The 19,109-nt window shown below is 38.5% G+C and overlaps 1 protein-coding gene across 4 annotated transcripts in view; it reads right to left on the reverse strand.

Annotated features, from left to right (window-relative positions):
* Positions 1-22: 22 nt before the first annotated feature.
* Positions 23-19,109, reverse strand: part of ZBTB37 (zinc finger and BTB domain containing 37) — a 28,591-nt gene continuing 9,504 nt past the window's right edge. For 3 of the 4 annotated variants that reach the window (XM_070384908.1, XM_005890832.3, XM_070384907.1), the window contains exon 4: positions 23-17,272. In XM_070384908.1, the coding sequence (XP_070241009.1) occupies positions 16,784-17,272 (489 nt within the window). In that variant the 3' untranslated portion in view covers positions 23-16,783. The remainder of the gene's footprint in view (positions 17,273-19,109) is intronic. The other variant, XR_011467224.1, reaches the window with a different exon arrangement.

Here is a 19,109-nt window from a genome sequence, read left to right on the forward strand (position 1 = left end):
AGAAGAGACAGAAATGCAAATATGAATATTAAATCATTTAATTCTCAAACCACTCACATGCATAATGTTCTTTTACACAGTGTTAAAATAAAGAGGAAAATGTATTTTTATACAAACAGAATTTCAAGTATACATTAATAGACTTTTCAAATTACTAACCAAGTTGCTAAATTTCATTCACATTGTTCTTAAAGCTGTTCAACGAGAAAGCTTTTGCTAAACTGCTTTAAATATGTTTATATAAACCCATATATCTTCACTCTTTCTCTGAATCTCCCTCCCCCAGCCCGTCTCTGCCCACCCTCCTACCCTCCCCCCTTCCCCGACACAACAGGGCTCCTGGGGCTCTAGGAGACATGCAACCCCACCAAGAACTATTGGCTTGTCATCAGGGGAAGGACAGAATCTACAGGAGGAGAGACTTGAGAACACCTGTCAAATTAAGGGAGAGAACAAATCTGATACTTCACAAATCAGGATCGTATTTTATAGCCTGTGTGATTCACTTGGCCTTTTCATTTAAAAAAAGAGTCTCAGCCTCCCACAAAATCACCCTCAAGTTTCTGATAATTTGGTAGCTGAGAAAATATTGGGTATATCCCCTAGTGAAACATCTCAAATTAAGGTAGGCATTTTGAACTTTTGCATTTGGTTGTTTCTTTTGCCCTCTGGCTGGGGGTGGGGGCAGCTTAAAAATGGTTGACTTGTGTGTTTACATTAAGGAATTTGGTTAATTTCACAGGGTCTGCCTAGGGTTCTCCCTCCTCAACTCTCCTCCTGAAGTAATCTGGCTTAGGGGTCAGGAACAGCCACTCTCCTTAGGAATTAAAGTGCATTTTTTTCAGTAAAAGTGGGGACAGGGGGAGGTGTGGTTTACACTTAAGTGATAATGATTACAAGAGGGTGGGGTGAAAATCCTATTCCTATATATAGGTATTTATAGTTAAGGGCATAATAAAAACAGATATTCTCTAAGGAAATAAGATGTACAAACCCAGTCCAGCACCCTCAGGGGCATGAGAGCGCTAGCCTTGGCTCACTGACTGTTCTGAGACATCTTTATGGAGCGATCATTGCAGACAAAAGACACAAACCTCAAGTGTTAGTTTTTTCAAAGGGAAAAAAAAACAGGTTCTTCTAGTTAAAAACTCTATCTCATTCCCTTTCAGGGATAACAACATTTTAGAAACTGATTGTCGGTTTTAATATGAATCCTTGATTAACAAGTTGTGAAAAAAATGTTAGATAACTTTGTTGCTTAGAAATATTATGCTATCCTTAGAAACTGAGGATGAGGAGGCATAGTTGGTCCTTGCTATCAATAAATATCATCTAAGGGGAAGCTAAAATGTTCCTGTCATCTTTGATAGCTACCACCAGAATCTTACTTTTCCTTTAAATGCTTTACTATTTCTTGGGGGGGTCAAACCCAAGAATTTTCCAAAGAGAAGTATATGCTACATTATTAGCTGTATGAAGAAGTGATGAGAAGGGGGAAATCGTCCTGGATTCTGGCCTCTGAGTCCAGTGTGATCTGCTTTTCACAGTGACCAGTGGGAAGGCACAGTGCCAGGGACGGGAAGATGGGAGACAGCTGTCACCCATCGTGTAAGCACCATTGAGAACAGCTGGACAGATGTCTTTGAGATTATGTCCATCTGAAGGAAACCACATTTTGACTACATTGACTTTTCTATCTTTGAACCCTCTGTCTTTTCTTCTCAGACACAGAGCATAAGTGGGTCCCACCTGAAATTATGAGAAGCCAGGAAATCTAAGTGGCTTGCAGGATCCTATTAGTTCCTCAACCAGGGATTGAACCCCGGCCCTCAGCAGTGAAAGCACGAAGTTCTAACCCCTGGACGGCCAGGGAATTCCCTGTGTTCTTTCAACGTACTTCTCCCTTTACTCACTTGTGCTGACAAGCTAAAGATTGAGAGTTCTGGTGTTAAGATTTCTTAAAGGAGAAGCCAATGGTTCCTGACTTATGTGGCAGATCTACTTAAGTTCTGCCATTATATTGCAAAACAATGCAATAGGCTACAACAGTGAACACAGACCATAAAGGATGAAAAGTTAACATACTGAGACTTTTTTTTTTTGCCTATAGTTTGGGTATGTTTTTCTTTTGTTGTGAGTAAGGGAATGGGGCAGGGTGGTGAAACTGCAGTCAGACTAGTTTCTGTTTAGCTCTTTCAGAAAGGATTACTTAGAGGTTTAAGAGGAATCACAAGCCAATCAGTAGGACAGAAGAATATGGCTGGTTAGTCCTGACAGAGAATTCCTGATAGGGAATTTGTTTCATTACTTGTGTAAAATATAGTACAAGTTCATATATATATACTTTACCATTAATTACTTCCCCTTCTCCTCCTCTACTCTCCTTCCCCTAAATCTTTAAAATCCAGTGCGATGTGATCTGCATAAAGTTCAACATTTCACAGTACTCAAGGTTTCTCAGTATGAGAACCCTAATGGGCTTCTCTCTGGATGCAGACAAGTCTCCAAGGCTACTATTGCTTTTCTGTTCCACCCAACGTAAGGAAGCCTTCTCAGATCTTCTAAGGCATAGGAGGCATTTCTGACATTGCAGCATATACATGCTAAGCAAATAAGTCAGGCCTAAATGTTATTTTAATGAAATGTCAGAGTCTGATGCTAATTCAGTCCTCTGCACTTAAACAATCTTTCCTTCCACCCACTTGTTTCTTCTCAAACACACCACCTATTTGAAATTTAAATCATCGATTATTTGCAGGCAGTATAGGAATCAAAGTTTCCACAGTGCCAGCAGTCTCTCAGATGAGACCATCACATTTGAACTTGCTCTTGAACACAAATTTCTTTCATGAATTAGAAATCACTTAGTAGTTTATTAGTTTGAATGGTGGCTCTCACTCTTTAAAGGCTAATCAAACAGTCCTCCTCTCCCCATTACCACACTGAGGTTGCCATGGGCAGGTTTTTTACACCTGGGTGGGTGAATGAATCGACGATATGAAAACTTGTTTGGGAATTACTGGGTTAAGTCTTTGACATCCTGGAACAAAGCTGCTAAAAGGACTCATTTCACATTTCATGTAAAACTCAGAAATATTTACGCCTTAGCTAGTGCATTTAATTCACAAAGGAACATGGAAAAGTGAAAGTCACCGTACATTGAAATCCCACTTAGAAGACAGGCTAAGGGACAAATAATCAACTACATCACCATCACACCAGGAAGGACCCTTCTATTTCATTAACTTTAACAATGCTACCTGATTATTTTACAAATAAAAATCACCCTAGGTGGCTTGGGCCTGGCTCTTTTTTTTGGGGGGGGGCGGTGCCTGGCTCTTTTAATAAGTTCAAGTGCTCTATTTTAGCTAGCAGAGTTTTAAAAATCTCCACTTAAATCACATATGAAAGGGAAAGAGGATTCTAGGGAGCAGACTCAGAAAATGTCTTTTGCTGACTTGTGCAGGCTTTGGTACAGAGAGGAAACTGGGTGCATGGCAACAGCTCTCTGCTGAATGACTCTGCGGACAAACGGATGGTCCATTTTACCACCTGAGCCGTGGCCCGTGCTAAGTTTTAAACGCCAAGCCATGCCTGTGATACTAATAAAGGTACCTCTGACAAAAGACAACCGGGTAGAGGTTATCCTGCCACAGACCCCTCAGGACTACCTAGAAAATGATTCTCAACCTTGGCTGCCCATTAAAATCACCTGAGCAGGTCTTAAAGCCCAGGCTGCACAGCCAGCCAATTAAACGTGCATGTCCAGAGGGGGCCCTAGGCGGCAGTCATTTTGTAAAAGCCCCAGGTGATTCTAATGTGCAGCCAAAATTGAGAACTACCTGCCGAGGTCAACTAGCTCTGCAGTATTTTAATAGAAAGCATTAAAGTCCCTGTTCACCCAAGCCAGACAGAAGGTAAGACTCTATGCTTCCTCCCAGATTCACAGGTTGATTCAACGTGCCTCCCAGAAATGACCTAGGCATCTCTCACTTTTTTTGTTTTGTATTTCAATAAATCACTTTGGCTATAAAACAGACTGCATGGCTGACAGTGTATTATTGACTTAGGTAAGACTGCACCTTAAGTATGTGTTTGTAGCAAAACAGCTGGGGACAGGTCTAGGCCAAGACTCCGGGCACAAACAAAAGATAAGCCAGAAGGAAGAATTTTCCTAAGCAGAAGTTAATTCCTGAGTCTAGGTTCTTAGTAGCATGGCTTATAGGCTGACAATTATTCTATAGTTAGAAAAAAAATAGCTGTGGTGAAGAGATTCACATGATTTTAGTATCTCATCTCCTTACAGAATTCATACTGTTACACGGATGAAGGTTACTATTGGGCTGGCCAACCCAATACATCAGTCGTCACCAATGAGTACTGCTTACTGAATTTGGAATTTCACACTGGCAGTACTGTCACTTGCCCTATCCAGTCAACAGGAAAAGTAAACACTTATCAGTTAGTACCTAAAACACGGATGTGAAAACTCTCCAAGTCTGCAAATGGATCCCTCTCTCGTTTTCACTCCTAACCAGCAAGTCCCTGTTTGGACATTACAACCAGCTATTCTAACCAGTGCATTTGAATGAAAAGGTGGAAAGCATTCTGAGATATTTCTGAAAGGCCCACAGTCCTTTCTCAGCTGTAACAAATGTTCAAAAGGTAGGTAACCTGATTTGGCTCAGTGGACTAGGGTGCCCCCAACAGCAGATCAGCTGAGTGCTCCAACTGCATTTAAAGATTAGGTGGTCTGCCTAGTGGCATTTACTACCGAAACTGAATTTCCTGACACCCACAATAGGCCATCCTAACTATTATAACATTCTTGGCATTATAAAGAGAAGAATTTCAGAGTGTCTAAAAGCAAAATAGGTCATCCAAAAATCCAGGTCATGCAAAACTGCATGTCAAGATACTGGCAGAAGGCTCAACATCAGGAAAATATGGTTGATATTCCAGTCCCCAAAATGGGCTGCAAATGGCAATTAAAAAATAAAAAAAGCTCAGGATTCAAACAAAATTTTCACATCATTAAAAGGAATTGAGTGCATCTTTAAAAACAGCAGAAAGACTCCACTTCCAAGGGCTACTCTTGCCAAACAGAGGCCAGTGGATAAAAGTACTAAACCCAAGTGTTCTGACACTGATTTGGGCAACAAAACCAAACATTAACATGTGAAGATGACAAAGAGACATGAGATACTGCAACCTCTATATTTCGGGTCTGGCTTTCCTTTGCTTGCTACAGAAAGCTACACTTTCTTCAGCCAAGTGCTCAGAGGTAGAGGAGCTAAAGCGAGTACAAAAGAGAATGAGGTGGACAGTGGCTGAGGAATCCAGCCTCCTGCGTAAGGGGCTACAGGGCAAACTTGGAATATTCTGTCTTTAATGGGAGGTAGAATTTTCTACACTGACTTATCTGCCTTCATCAGACATTTTTTTCTCACACACATACATACAATCACATACATATAGCGGGCAATTCATAATGATATTGCAACTTGCAGTGACTGCACACCTATTCCAACATATATTTTCAACCTAAATTTTCTATTAACCCCCAGCTTTTCTCTGGTAGATGCAAGCCAAATTTGTTCTTTTGAGAACCCTCCTTTTGCCGGGCTTCTAAACATACATTTCACTTTAACGCCTACATCTTTTGTCGCTAAAGAACAGCTGCACTAAGTGGGTGCAAAGTGTTATAACATCTTTATAAATACAAAGTGCAAGAAATAATTTTCTTAGCCAAAATACAAACAAAGCAACTAAAAGCTCTCATAGCCTACTATGCCAAGAAATTGATTTTTATAATCAATGATACAGCTAACAAAATGCTTCTAAAGCTACCAAGGTTATAGAGGATGAGTAAATATATTTATAAACATACATTTATGAAAACGAGATATTAAGAAAATAGCCAAACTTCCCACAAAAGTTATTTGCATGAACTATCTTTAGTATACCACTCTGTGTTCAATGCACATGCATATACAATTGAATTATATTAGTGTTATTTTTATTGGCCCACTTTTCCAAAAAGAAAACAGGCTCACTTCTCAAGTTACATGATTTAAAATCATTTTTGTAAAAATAGCAAATACCATATAAATTTTACATATCTTTGCTATCTGACTGATAGCCATTCTTGAAGTGGATTTCAGCCACACTCTTAGTGACCCCTGCTTTAGCATTTTGGCTTCCAGAGGAAACACATTTTAAGTTTTGTTCCCTGTGTTGTAATTCGGTTTTTGCAATAGCTCTTTAAGAACCACTAGAGTTAGGATTCTGTTAATTTACAGGAAACTCAGTAGATCATCTTCAAATATGTCAAAAATATCTGCTTTAAGATGTGCTAAATGCAGAAGTCTAAACCATAGTAATTTCTCAGGTAGTTGTTATTAGCTTTAATAGTTTAGACTTATGATGCTGAAAAGAAAAAATAAGTATTTTGAAAAAAAAAAAAAGTATTTTGTCAATCTACAGGTTCCCTTTCTTCTTTGTCCTCTTTTTCAATTTGAGACCACAGTACAGCTGACCCTTGATCAACATAGGTTTGAACTGCATGATCCACTTATACCCACGTTTTTTTCAATAGTAAATGCTACATTACTAACCTCCAGCAGTTGGCTGAATCCCCAGATACAGAGGAACCTCAGAAACAGAGGCCCAACTATTAAGATATAGGTGGATTTTCCACTTGCAGAGGGCTGCATCCTAACTCCCACATTGTTCAAGAGTCAACTGTACTTGGTTTTTGTGCAACCACCAGATGATTTCAAATTTAAGAGTCAGAGAATCTACAGGAGGGCCCAAAGGGCTATAAGACACCGAACGAGAGGCATCTTCATAGATTATCAAAGATTTTTCAAGTAACCAGTATTTTTGCTATGAGCTTCTTTGCTGCAAACATTTTTGCACCATGACTAACTGGCCATAAGACAATTTTGCCACAAAAGATAAAATAACTGGGTGACAGTTTTGCTTTGATAGTTTGGTTTTGACAGGCATGTCTCCCAGTTAGTGACATTACTGATGGTTTTATTGAGCTGACAGATGATGATGATTGGCCCCATGAGTTGGTGTCTTATTTTGAAATACACTACACTGGAGGATAAACAGGCCAAAAGTCTCAGGTGCAGAGCTGAACCCACATTTCCTGTACAACTATGGAAAGTATGAACAGACATATGACCAGATGCCAAGAACAAACAATAGTGCAGAGGCTTTCAAGATGCGACAGAAAGCATGGCTACGAATATGCATCCTGGTTATTTGGAAACTGACACCTCTCTCAATGAAAGAAGTAGTTTAAGGAAAAAGAAAATGCACAATGCTGATGAGGAGATGATCAAAATACTCAATACTAAGAATGAAAGACTTGGGAGACAAGTACTTAGGTACAACACACAAAATATGAAAATCAAGTTATTCGTGCAGGATTGCCATGAACTACACACATTTTAGATGTATTCAAATATTTTGTAATTTGCTTTCAAGTTTTCTAAAAAAACTGTCATTCATTTATCATGTTTCATTATGTCCTCTTTAATATCCCTCTTTTATTTTTTACTATTTTATCTTTTATGGGAAAATTGCCTTGCAGTGAATTAGGTAATTAAGGTGAAAATGCCTGCAGCAGAGATGTCTACGGCGAAGATGCTTAGAGCAAAAGTACCTAGAACCAATTTTTCATTCCCTGGGAATATATTTTCAAAGGTTTTCTCTGTCACAATGGGCAGACTTTGAGGTACAGCAGAGCAGAAAATGTTAAGGCTCACTGATTTTTATTCATCAAAATTTGCCCCAATCATTATATGATAAAATCTAATTAATCCGGATGTCTAAATGACTCAAACATTCCATACCTGGTTATTCAACCACAAATGCCAAAGTCCTTTTTTCCCGTCCCAGGATTTTCTAGAGTCCTAAATTAAGTTTTCAGCCCCGAGTACCCTTTTTATTTCCTGTATTTGTAATTCCTGAGGCCTGACCCAAGAACAGAGATCCCTTCGACTATATGATCTAATTGGGACTGACCAACAAGAGGCCCTCACGACTAATTCTCTAAGAAACCACTGCAGATGGAATGGATAGATAACACCAAACCTTTCTTCTCTTAGAAAGTTGATTTGGGGATGATCATTTTTCCAATATAATTTATTCTTTGCCCTTATTTCTTCTGAAAGCAATAAAAGTCCTTTTATAAGCCAGAAGGAGTTAAAGCATCCTAAACTTGACAAATCTAACCCCAAATCATAACACTTCAATGATATGTCATTTCAGACAACAAAAGCCAGTAGCAACTGATAATTTTTAAAGGATTAACAACTATAAAATGGAGCAACAGTGTCCAAAATGGAAGGTAATATAAATGGAATGAACCTCTTCTCCAGCACAAATTTGTGCCAGAGGTGGCAGTAAAGATAGGTAGGGGGCTTCCCCAGTGGCTCAGTGGTAAAGAATCTGCCTCCCAATGCAGGAGACACAGGACACGAGGGTTCAATCCCTGGGTTGGGAAGATCCCCTGGAGGAGGAAATGGCAACCCACTCCAGTATTCTTGTCTGGGGAATCCCATGGACAGAGGAGCCCAGTGGGCTACAGTCCAAAGGGTTGTTGCGAAGAGTTGGACATGACAGAGACTGAGCACAGAACAAAGATATGTAGTATATGCAGGCAAAATTTTCAATTATGTCAAAAATATAATCCATCTAGCCACTTAATAGAAACTCCTGTTGAAACAGATTTAGCAGCTATATGAATTTTCCATACCACAGGAGTTTATGCCTATTTGAAAATGAACTACAGCTGACATCTCTAATAAATCAAGGTCTGTAACAGCAAGGTTTTTACTCCCTCTATAGATTATTTCTGGTTTAGCATGGATAATTACTGTTGCTTCACAGAAAAAAAAAAAAAGGGCAAATGCAATAATTTGGAACTTGTACAAAAGAAAACATGGAAACTTTGCTGTAAGTGAAACTTGGGGGTGGGAAGCTAATGAAATCTGTTCCAGGTATTTGTTTCATTCTCCTTCTAGCTTCTTCTAACTCATGGTAAGTAGAAGAAATGGTTTCTTACAGCACAAACAACTGACCTAAATGAACACACGAGTTAAGACAAATCCAGAACACATACTGCTGCCTGTAAAGATGGTCTCAGATTCTTGACACATCTTCCATCAAGTGGTAAGGTATCTCCTCTCCCTTCGAATCTGGGCTGACCAGTGACTTCTTTGACCAATAATGTGTGGTGATGACTCTTATGAAAGCTCTGGGCCTGGCCTTGAAGAGGACTTGGAGGCCTGAGCTGCGATCTCCTAAATTTGACTACTCTGACAGAGGGATCAGATGGAGGGTCCCCGAGGCTCCAGAGATGCGGACAAGGCCTGCTGGGCCAAGTTTTCTGGTCAACCAAGGTGTCAGGACCGTGAGCTCACCTTGGACACCCTGACCAGTCCAATCACCTGCTGAATACTATCAGATGACCTGAATCATCACCACAGGGAACATGAAACTGCCCAGACAAGCCTTTCCTGAATTTCTGATTCACAACATCACGAAATGTATGAAGTAGTTGCTGTTTTAAGTCACTGAGGTTTAGAGAGTTCGTTACATGGCAACAGGTAACTGGAATGCGATCTTTCAATTTCTGCCTTGGTAGTAGTAACTCAAGCAGTTGTTCACAATTAGAACCACCAAATGGGTGACTCCTCTAAATTGGTGGGCAATATCCCCAAAAAATGTTCACCATGCAATATCTGCTCGAAATCAACTGCATTATCTCTTGGAGAAACCTTCCGATCACTTATTCCTGAATTTAAAGTTCACTAAAACCAGTGCTGTTACTGGCTATGGTATATTCTAGTTTACTTCAACTCTGTTAAAGTAAACAGAGTTAACATGATGTACTGGAGATAGTCTGGGCTTTGGAATCAGATTGGTAAGTATTGGCTCTGCGATTTATCGATCGTATAATCTTGGGCTCAACAGTTTCCTCATCTATAAAATATGGTATAATTATACCTGTTAAAGGCAACATAGTCCATTAAAGAGTGTCAAGTCTAGAGAAAGACTGCCTAGGTCAACCTCTCTGTCTGTTTCTTTTTAAAGCGAGGATAGTAACAGCATCTACTCTAATGGGTTTGTCTAAGGAGCAGCAGAGTTAATTAATGTGAGGAACATTAAACTGTGCTTAACACATAGTTAACACTCAAAGTCAGTGATTTTTAGCTACTTCTGTTACTACCTCAGAGAGTTATTTTGAGAATTTACTGCAGTTATGTCTCTAGAGCACTTAGTATGGTTAATTCTGTCCCCTTCTTTTTCACCCTCATGGCTTTTAAATACATATATCAGCCTCTAACCAAGTGGGTTTAGGACTCTCAAGTACAGGAAGCCACATCTAAACTATGTATAAAATCAGTTTTGCTATACAAATCCCAAGCACACTGTCTGGTACCAAAAACTACTTAATGGAACAAAAATGTACTTAATACAACAGATTCTCCTTTTGCTACCTACCATGTAAGTGATTTCACAGGGTAGGAAACATTTCCCCATGAGATACATACTTTGACTTCCGGCATTATGGATAAATTCAGATTCTAAGATTCACAGTATATTAAATTGTGCTGTTGGTTGTATGAGATGCTGAACAAATATCTTAAGTGGGTGGTGAATTCTAGTTTCCTTAACAGGACTTACTGAGTCGACATAAAAAAAGCAAGCATTAGAAAAGTGGTTTTCCCCCCTTAACTGCTCTGCCTTTGTAACTAAGCTTTGTGTTTAAAGCTTCCACTATTTGAGCTAATGGACCTTTCCTAATTACGTTACAGATAATGGGGAAGGTATAAGATAAGAAATTTATTTATATGTGTACCCACTGTGAACGTAATGCATATTTCAGGCAATGCTTGCCTTCTAAGCCACTGCTGTTCTTCACAAAGGGAAGGATAGTCTGCCTACACAAAACCAGATAGTCTGTACAGATATCTTGCAGGTGTGGAATGTAATTAAGTCAGGTTTGAAAGTATGAAACTATCCAACTTTGGTTTGTCCTGAGCAAGAAAAATTACTTAATGCAAAGTAAAAAGACTGGTCCCAGGAAAAGCACCACTTTATAATAAGAAGAGTGAAAAACAGAAAGACACTAGAAAGCAAAGGAGGCAAAACCACATTAAGATTGATAGTTATCAAAGAAGTCATAATGCTCGGCAAACTCCATTATTTTCAACAGATTCTTATTTAAATGACATCTGTTACCAAGCCCTCAAATGGAGGTGTATGCAAATGATTCACTGGACTACCTAAATACAATTTCTTTCAAAGTCCTATACCCTAAATTGACTGGAATCCCAAATTAACCAGAAAAACTACTCTAAAATCTCAAGAATTCATTATTAATATAAGTGCTCCAAGACAAAGCAGATCTGACCTATGCAAATATACTGGAACCTTCTAGATGAAGATTATTACTGAGGATATAACATATAAAACCTAATTTCCAACTTAGAAAAAGGCAACTTTAAGAATAAAATGTATAGTGAAGAGGTGCCGTATATGCGGCTAGGTAACTCATCCAAACTTTGCATGTGTTGGTAGAACTCACAACAAAGTAAGAATCAAACTCACTGTATTGTATGAGCATGGCCTAGAACACTCTGCCCAGATAAATTTAACTCAGAAGTCCATGCACTGTTTACAAATGGGGAGCCATTATATTTTCCTCTTGCAAGGAATTATGTTTATTATCATCCTAACATTTTCCATTTACTTTTCCACATCTAGCATAAATAAACTAATTGAACAGTAAGAATGAACATTCACAAAGCAAATATATAATGTCCCAATATATATTGAGAATTATAAACAATAACAAATTGGACGACAGTTCTAAAAAGAACTTTCAATCTTCAGATATTTAAGTTTTAAAATATTCTTTTCTTTTTTTAAAAAAGGAAGATTTTGGCTTTTTACTACACCACATAGAACAGAGTGAGTTTACTTGAGTAAATTAAAATGAAGATTTATAGTGAAGAAATGGATAGTTTCTAATCTAGAAAAACAGATTTTGGATAGGAATCAAACCACTTATTCTTAAGAGAAATTAATTTTAATACTAGAGAGAATAAATCCATTCTTGCCATCATCATCTGTTAACTTAGAGAAATGGCAAAATTTACTTATAAAAACATTACTTCTCTTCCCCAGTATTTTCTCTAAACATGATATTCATTTAACTTTACATTATTATGCATGGGAGTTATTTTTAAAAATTACTTTCTTAAATCTGTAATTACCATCCTCAACTTAATCTACCTTAAAGGAAAGGACAAATCATAAGGCCTGCTCGAAATGCTTTAAAGCAATGGGATTCAAGAAGGAGCACAAATGAGACAAGCATCTAGAAAAAGATGGCAACTTCTTTCAAGAAACCGATGCACACACGGCAGTACAAACTTAAAACCTCAACCAACCTGTTATAAAGGCAAAATGACAAGAGCGACAAATTGAGGGGGATGGCATAATTCTTTAAATCTATTAATAATTCTGGACGTGGCGACCTTTTCTGTCAAGAGCCAGACAGCAGGCCCTGTGGTCTCTGTCAGCTTTGCCAGGACTGTACAAAGTAGCCGTAACACCTCAATGGATAGGGGTGGCTCTCTTCCACTACCACATTCTTTATACATAAAGGTGACCTCAGGATTTGGCTTGGGCACTGTGGTTTGCTGAAATCTTGATCTAATTCCTAAATCCTAGAGATATATTTTGCCCCCTTAGGGCATCCTCTCAAATGGAGGGATTTATCTGGCTTAATTGCTACTTATTCTTTTTCTAAATCTCAGCAACCAAAATACTGAATGAATGAATATACAGATAAGGAGAACATCTGAGGAAGAGAAAAAACAAAACAAAACAAAAATCCAGATGCCGGTTACAGCTGAAAAAATAAAAACTTCCAAGATTCCAACTCCTCCCTGATTAAACGCCTTTCCACTATGACTACAACTTTTTATCTTTGTTCAAATTTAATTTCCTTTCTATTGCTCATTGCTTTCATTTCTTTAAATTAGATCTTTTAGTCAAACAAAATGTTGTTTTTACCAGTTAAAATAAAATTAATGTTAAGAAACAGTTAAAACTTTTGAAAGTTATTTCCTGACCAAAGACTATTCAGCTATTAAAGATGAAGTTCGCTATTTCACTCTTGTATCAAACCACTTCCAACCAAGGTCAGATTTCAACTATGAAGTTAGTAGGAAAATGGTTTATTTCTATTGTCATGCCATCTTTGGAAAACCCTGTTTCACTGATATAGAGGGAATTGGAAACACTAAAAAAAACCCCCCCAAAACTTCCCTTAACTGCTATCTCCCTTATTTACCAATCTTTATCCTTCAGGAACTAATTTATGCTTACATATCCAAGACTAGCTTTGACCCTCTGGTATAATGAATAACTAGGGGGTAGTTTGCAACTCACAGAAAACTCAACTCTGTTCAGAGGTAAATACGGTTCTGAGTAAAGAGAGGACAAGTCATTAGAAAGAGCCTTCTGCCTAAAGTACAGTATTACTGTTCATGCCAATGCCATATTTTAAACTGGTATCAGAATTCTGAGAGAGAAATAAAAGGTACCTTTTAGAATGAAAGTAGATTAATGTCATCTCTCTTCTTTTGCTAAGAATATTAGGTAGCTCCTTTGCAATTAAGGGCCACTCAACAAATGAAAACAGTCCCAGTGTTAGCTATTTCACGGCATTAGAGTATTTAATGATGATTTAGCTCTCACTGCTAATGCTGTTCCCTTCACAAGGTGACACGTGCAAGCTAAAATTTGGTAATGAGTTTCAGCGTTAGCTAAAAGTCCATGTAGTACATCCTTAAGAGAGGTATCCTCTGTGCACATACCTATAGAGCTTTTCATTAATGTAGATAGAACACTACTAACTCCTATGTCCCTACAAGGATGTTAGCTAAGAACTAAGACAATGTCACAGTGAATCTGGATAAGAATCTTGGATAGTTATTTAGAATAATAATCTCTCTTCTAACTAAAATGAAGAAATTGTTTTCAGAAACTTATGTGTTTAAAAGTTAGGCTGGTTTGAATTTTCATGAATTTCATGGCTCTGCACTAGGCCAATTAAGAGGCGAGAACCAGCAAATATGATTGTGCTGCAGTGGTCCTAGATGACCGAAAAGCACTCTATTCACAGTATAGATACAGCAAAAACCTGTTAGCAGTGAATAAAAAGGGAGGGGGGAACCCATCAAACCCTCACAGCATTTCCACGTCTATCAAACAGTTCCTAGTTCACTTAAAATGTCTGTTGCTCACCCCGGATGGAGCACTGACAAATGCTGAAGTTCCTCTTCACAGAAATGACTGCACCTCACTTTTACAATTTGGTAATAGTTTTAAAAGCTGTATTTTCTCATATAACATCTAAAAAACTAACAAAGCAATACAGAACTTCCCAGCATACTTCTCAAAAGTAAGATGGACGTATATATTTTTGGTAGGCTTCAACAGTCCTTCTAAAGCAGCATACTCTGTACCTCGCACCTCTGGCCTATTTAGTAACGGCAGAATCTGTCCACTGAAAACCTTGACTGCCAGCTAAAATGCTTCTTTAAAGATTTCAGTCTAATTTCAGCTCCACTTTTTCTATGCCACAGAGCACAGTTGCTCCCTAAGATGGCCCGCGGCGGCAGTTTTCACCCTATCATGCTGTTGCGCAACTAAAGAGAATGCCAGAGTCTGTTTTCTGAAGACAAACATGGCTTTAACATGACTTTTAAGGGTAGGCGCTCATCAAATGGTAGTAGCCTTATTACATTCCTGTTACAAGACGCATTCTGTTTTTCCAGAAAGAAAAATAACCATTCACTAGTGATAGGGCACAGATGTATGTATATATACAGGTCTCAGATTGCTTAAAAGTTACCCTCTACATTCTAACTTCCGATCATCAAAGCAAGGCCATTCTTTCCTACCCACTTTTCCACATAACCAAAGCATTCCCAGGAAGGGGGCACACCACTAATGTTCTCATGAATGGCTCACCACCAGTGCAGGCATGATCAAACTCTCTCCCAAATCTCTTTTACAATCATCTATGCCCCTGTACCAAAACAATTTCTTACACCACTACGTATTTAAATACTCTCTAAAAGATCAGTGATCAATTATGAGAAGCCAGAGAGTTTTCTTTCTATTTGCATTGTAACTTGTAAGCATCTACTTGCCTGCATCCCTTAATGATCCTCCTTCATTCTCTGCATGCAAGACAGGGCATCTGAAGCTCTACATTTGGTAAATTCTTTCTGACTCTTGGTGCTGGATTAAGAATCTCAGAAATACCCAGAATTACCAAAAAGGTCCCTTGAAGTTTCAAAAATCTTAGGAATGATTAAGTAACCAAACCTGATCAAAATTGATCCCCTTGATCAATTTATTGCAACATGATTGTGCATGATGTTTTCTGGTAAATGCCCTGTAGTGTATTATTAAAAAGCAAAGCTCTTGGAGTCACCAGCAATTTGCTAATGGTTGGTTTATGAATTACTAGGTTTGCAGACGCAAGACATGGATTAGTGAGGTTCTTCTATTGGACTGAAAATATAAACTATCACATATGCAGGAGGAAATGGAATTGTGGTTGCAGTAAGAACCATAGTGTTGAATTTCTACAACCACAATATTGCAGAAAAAATGTTTAAAATGTCATATAAAAGTTATCAAATATGGAGACCTGTGAATTTAAAAATAGAATCCAGGCTCATTTCACTGTAAAGTGACATTTTTGATGTATAATATTGCTGTTATGTGAAACTAGGAGCCGAAGAGACTAGATGAAACTTTGGTAGTCAGCCTTACACGTTTATCCATCTGGACTAGAGCCATTTCTTAACACCCGAAGATATGCAAGCATTATGGCTTACAAACACTGATCAGGAAGTTGCAGTACAGCTGGCTCTGTGTTACTCGATATTCGGTAACTGCGACACAAAAACACTTCCTTCCCGTGCTCCCCTCTTGCTCGACACAACACTCAAGCCCCCAAATGCAGGAATACCTATTGTAAACACTTGGCTGCTCATTTCATTTCCAGGTGCCTAAAGTGCTTCAGATGCTGCTGCCCATTAGAATACTGCTCCAAGATGGCCAATTACGTGAAACAATCAGGCAAAGTATCCGGTGCCCTGCCTGGGCAAAGATTAAGTCTAATCTTTCAAAACAAAAAGAACTACCAGGATTCTTTTTTTTTCCTTGAAATATGAAACTGCAAGTTCTGGCAGGGAAGGAAGAAGAGAAGCTCCCCCTTATCATCACCATCATGATGACTTCCTTCTCTTTCGTGGCTGGCTGGTTCAGATGACCGAGGCTCCTGCTTTGTGTTTTACACCTGGGCAATGACAGCCACTGGGGTGATATGGACCAAAGTACAGTGTTCAAACATGACTGGTAGAGAAATGATCATCTGTCACTGTTTAGTTAAAAAAACTTTTATAAAGTTAACAAACCAAGGCTGTTGATCCCTGAATTACAAAGTTGATTTGCTTGATTATTTTCCAAGTGTGAGGTGGGAAGAAAGAGGGGAAGAGCCTCTAGTGCTTTTGTGTATGTTGCTGATGCTCTAGTTTGGCAACATCTCGGGAGCATCTTCTGATCTGGTGATGTGGCATTTCATGAATCTAAGTACCAGTCCATGGCCCTGATGCTGGTTACTTATGGCCCAAAGGGGAAGAGGGTCTGCCCTCTTCCCCTCACTGTTTCAATCTGGTCCAGTAGTGGACACAGAGCCCTGGGCAGTTTCCCCAGAAGCAACTGTCTCTTCTTGTGAAGGTGATTCTTCCTCGGCTTGTCCCCGAGATGTGACAGTCGTTTCAGGGGAGATGCTATGAGGCCCCTCCAGGGGTATACAGCCAGGGTGGTTTTTGCGAAAGTGCTGATTCAAGATGGCCTGAAAGGGGAAACTTTTGCCACAAACATGACAGTGAAAAGGCTTGTTGCCTGTGTGTTTGCGGATGTGGTATTCCAGCTGATCTTTCCGGGTATATTTCTTGCCACACATGCGGCAGACAAACGGTGTGATCCCCATGTGCAGGCGCATATGGCGGTCCAGGCTCCCCTTCTGGTTGAAAGATTTGGCACAGTAGATGCAGGTGAGACGGGGGTTGTACCGGAACCACCGCTCAGATACTTCCTGCTCTCGGAGATACTCCACATAGCCACTTACTCCCATCATTGCTGACTCTTCTACCTGTACCAGGTGAGGACAACAAGCAAGTGAAACTATGTAAGTATATACAGTAAAAGACATCAAATCGTTTTTTACTTCTGTCTCTACGCTAAATGATTTTTAGCAGAGATCCAAACAGTGAATTAATTACTACCCAAAAGTAAAGATTTTAAGATAGGAATCTTAGAACACTGAGGCCACTCTACTCTATTACCATAAAAGAACAGGACAAATGAGTTAGTTTCTGGCTGAAAAACCTCACGCTTATTAACCTCCTGCTAAATTTTTAATTTACAGTGATAGGAGAATCTAAGCCCCCTCTTACCATCCATTTGGACTCTAATTTGCAATCAGAATCTAGACAACCAGGTAGGTACTTTGGCAGTGTTGGTCCAATAGAACTTTCTGTGATGATGGAACTATTTGATAATCTGCACCATCGAATATAGTTGTCATCAAACACACGTGGCTATTGAGCATGTGTAATATGCTAGTGTGACTGAGGAACTGAATTTTTCATTTTAAATGCTTTCAATTAATTAAAATTTAAATAGCCACATGACATGGCTAATAGCTATTATATCTGACAGTACAGAATACACTATGGCAAGCACATTATAAATTGTATTTTTTGCATTATCATTAATACCAAAATTTAACCCAGTAGTAACTAGCTTTATAAAAATGTATATAACTTGTAGGTGACAGTATTCCTTTTTATCCCAAAATATTTTAGTACCACATCAACATATTTTCTTTATTCTAAAGACTGATCAAAATTTAAGTGACCTCAGAGAAAATTAGCAAAAGAACTGGGAAACTAGGCTGAGATATAAATTTACTAACTTAGTTATTCCTTCCTATAACCTCTTCACAATTTGATATCCAGTATTTACCAACTGGCTATTGTCTACCAAATACAATGACAGGTGCCACAGAGAAAGAAGTACAAGACCTGATTTCTGATTTTGCCTTCTGAACAGAAAGATAAAACTGAACAAAAAACAGACAAAACAAACAGAAGGGGAATACATATTCCTAATGATTTCGCTAGTTCACTGTAATCGCTCTTAATTTATCAAGTATCTCCCTACTAAGCTACATTTCTTGCATTGTGAAAGAGAATTACTTAAGACATTCAAAAAAAGCAATTACCGTAAAAGCATTAAACCTCTGCTGTTGCTACTTAGATAACTAAGCCTTTACATTATTGAAAAATAAATGCTTTCCTTTTCTGATTTAACTTTTAAATCTCACTGATTTACTTATGGCTGTGCCGGGTCTTCACTGCTGCGTGCAGGCTTTTTCTAGTTGTGGCGAGCAGTGGCTGCTCTTCGTTGTGGTGTCCAGGTTCTAGGCATTTGGCTTTAGCAGTTGTGGCACGCAGGCTTAGTCTCTCCATGGCATGTGGGATCTTCAGGGACCAGGGATCGAACCATGTCCCCTGCATTGGTAGGCAGACTCTCAACTAATGGACCACTAGGGAAGTCCCTAATTTTTTTTTTTAATTGAAGAGGAAATATATATAGTTTTAAAACTTTTTATTAAGTTTTAGACACAACAGTATATTGAATCCTCATCACCCAACAATTTCAACCCATGCAATTTTGTTTTTTCTTTACCTTCACCCATTTGTCTTTTTCACATTATTTTTTGAAGAAAATCTCAGGCATAATTTCATATGTAAATATTCTAGTATGTTATTTTTAAGAGAGAAGGATTCTTTTCTTCTTAATGTAATTAAAATACCACTATCACACCTAAAAACTTCCCAGTAATTCCTTAATATCAAGTAAAATCTTAATTTTGTTTTACCTAATCTGAACATAATCTAAATAGTTAAAGTATTTAATATGTG

The sequence above is a fragment of the Bos mutus genome, chromosome 16 (genome assembly GCF_027580195.1).
Source record: "Bos mutus isolate GX-2022 chromosome 16, NWIPB_WYAK_1.1, whole genome shotgun sequence".
Lineage (NCBI taxonomy): Eukaryota > Metazoa > Chordata > Mammalia > Artiodactyla > Bovidae > Bos > Bos mutus.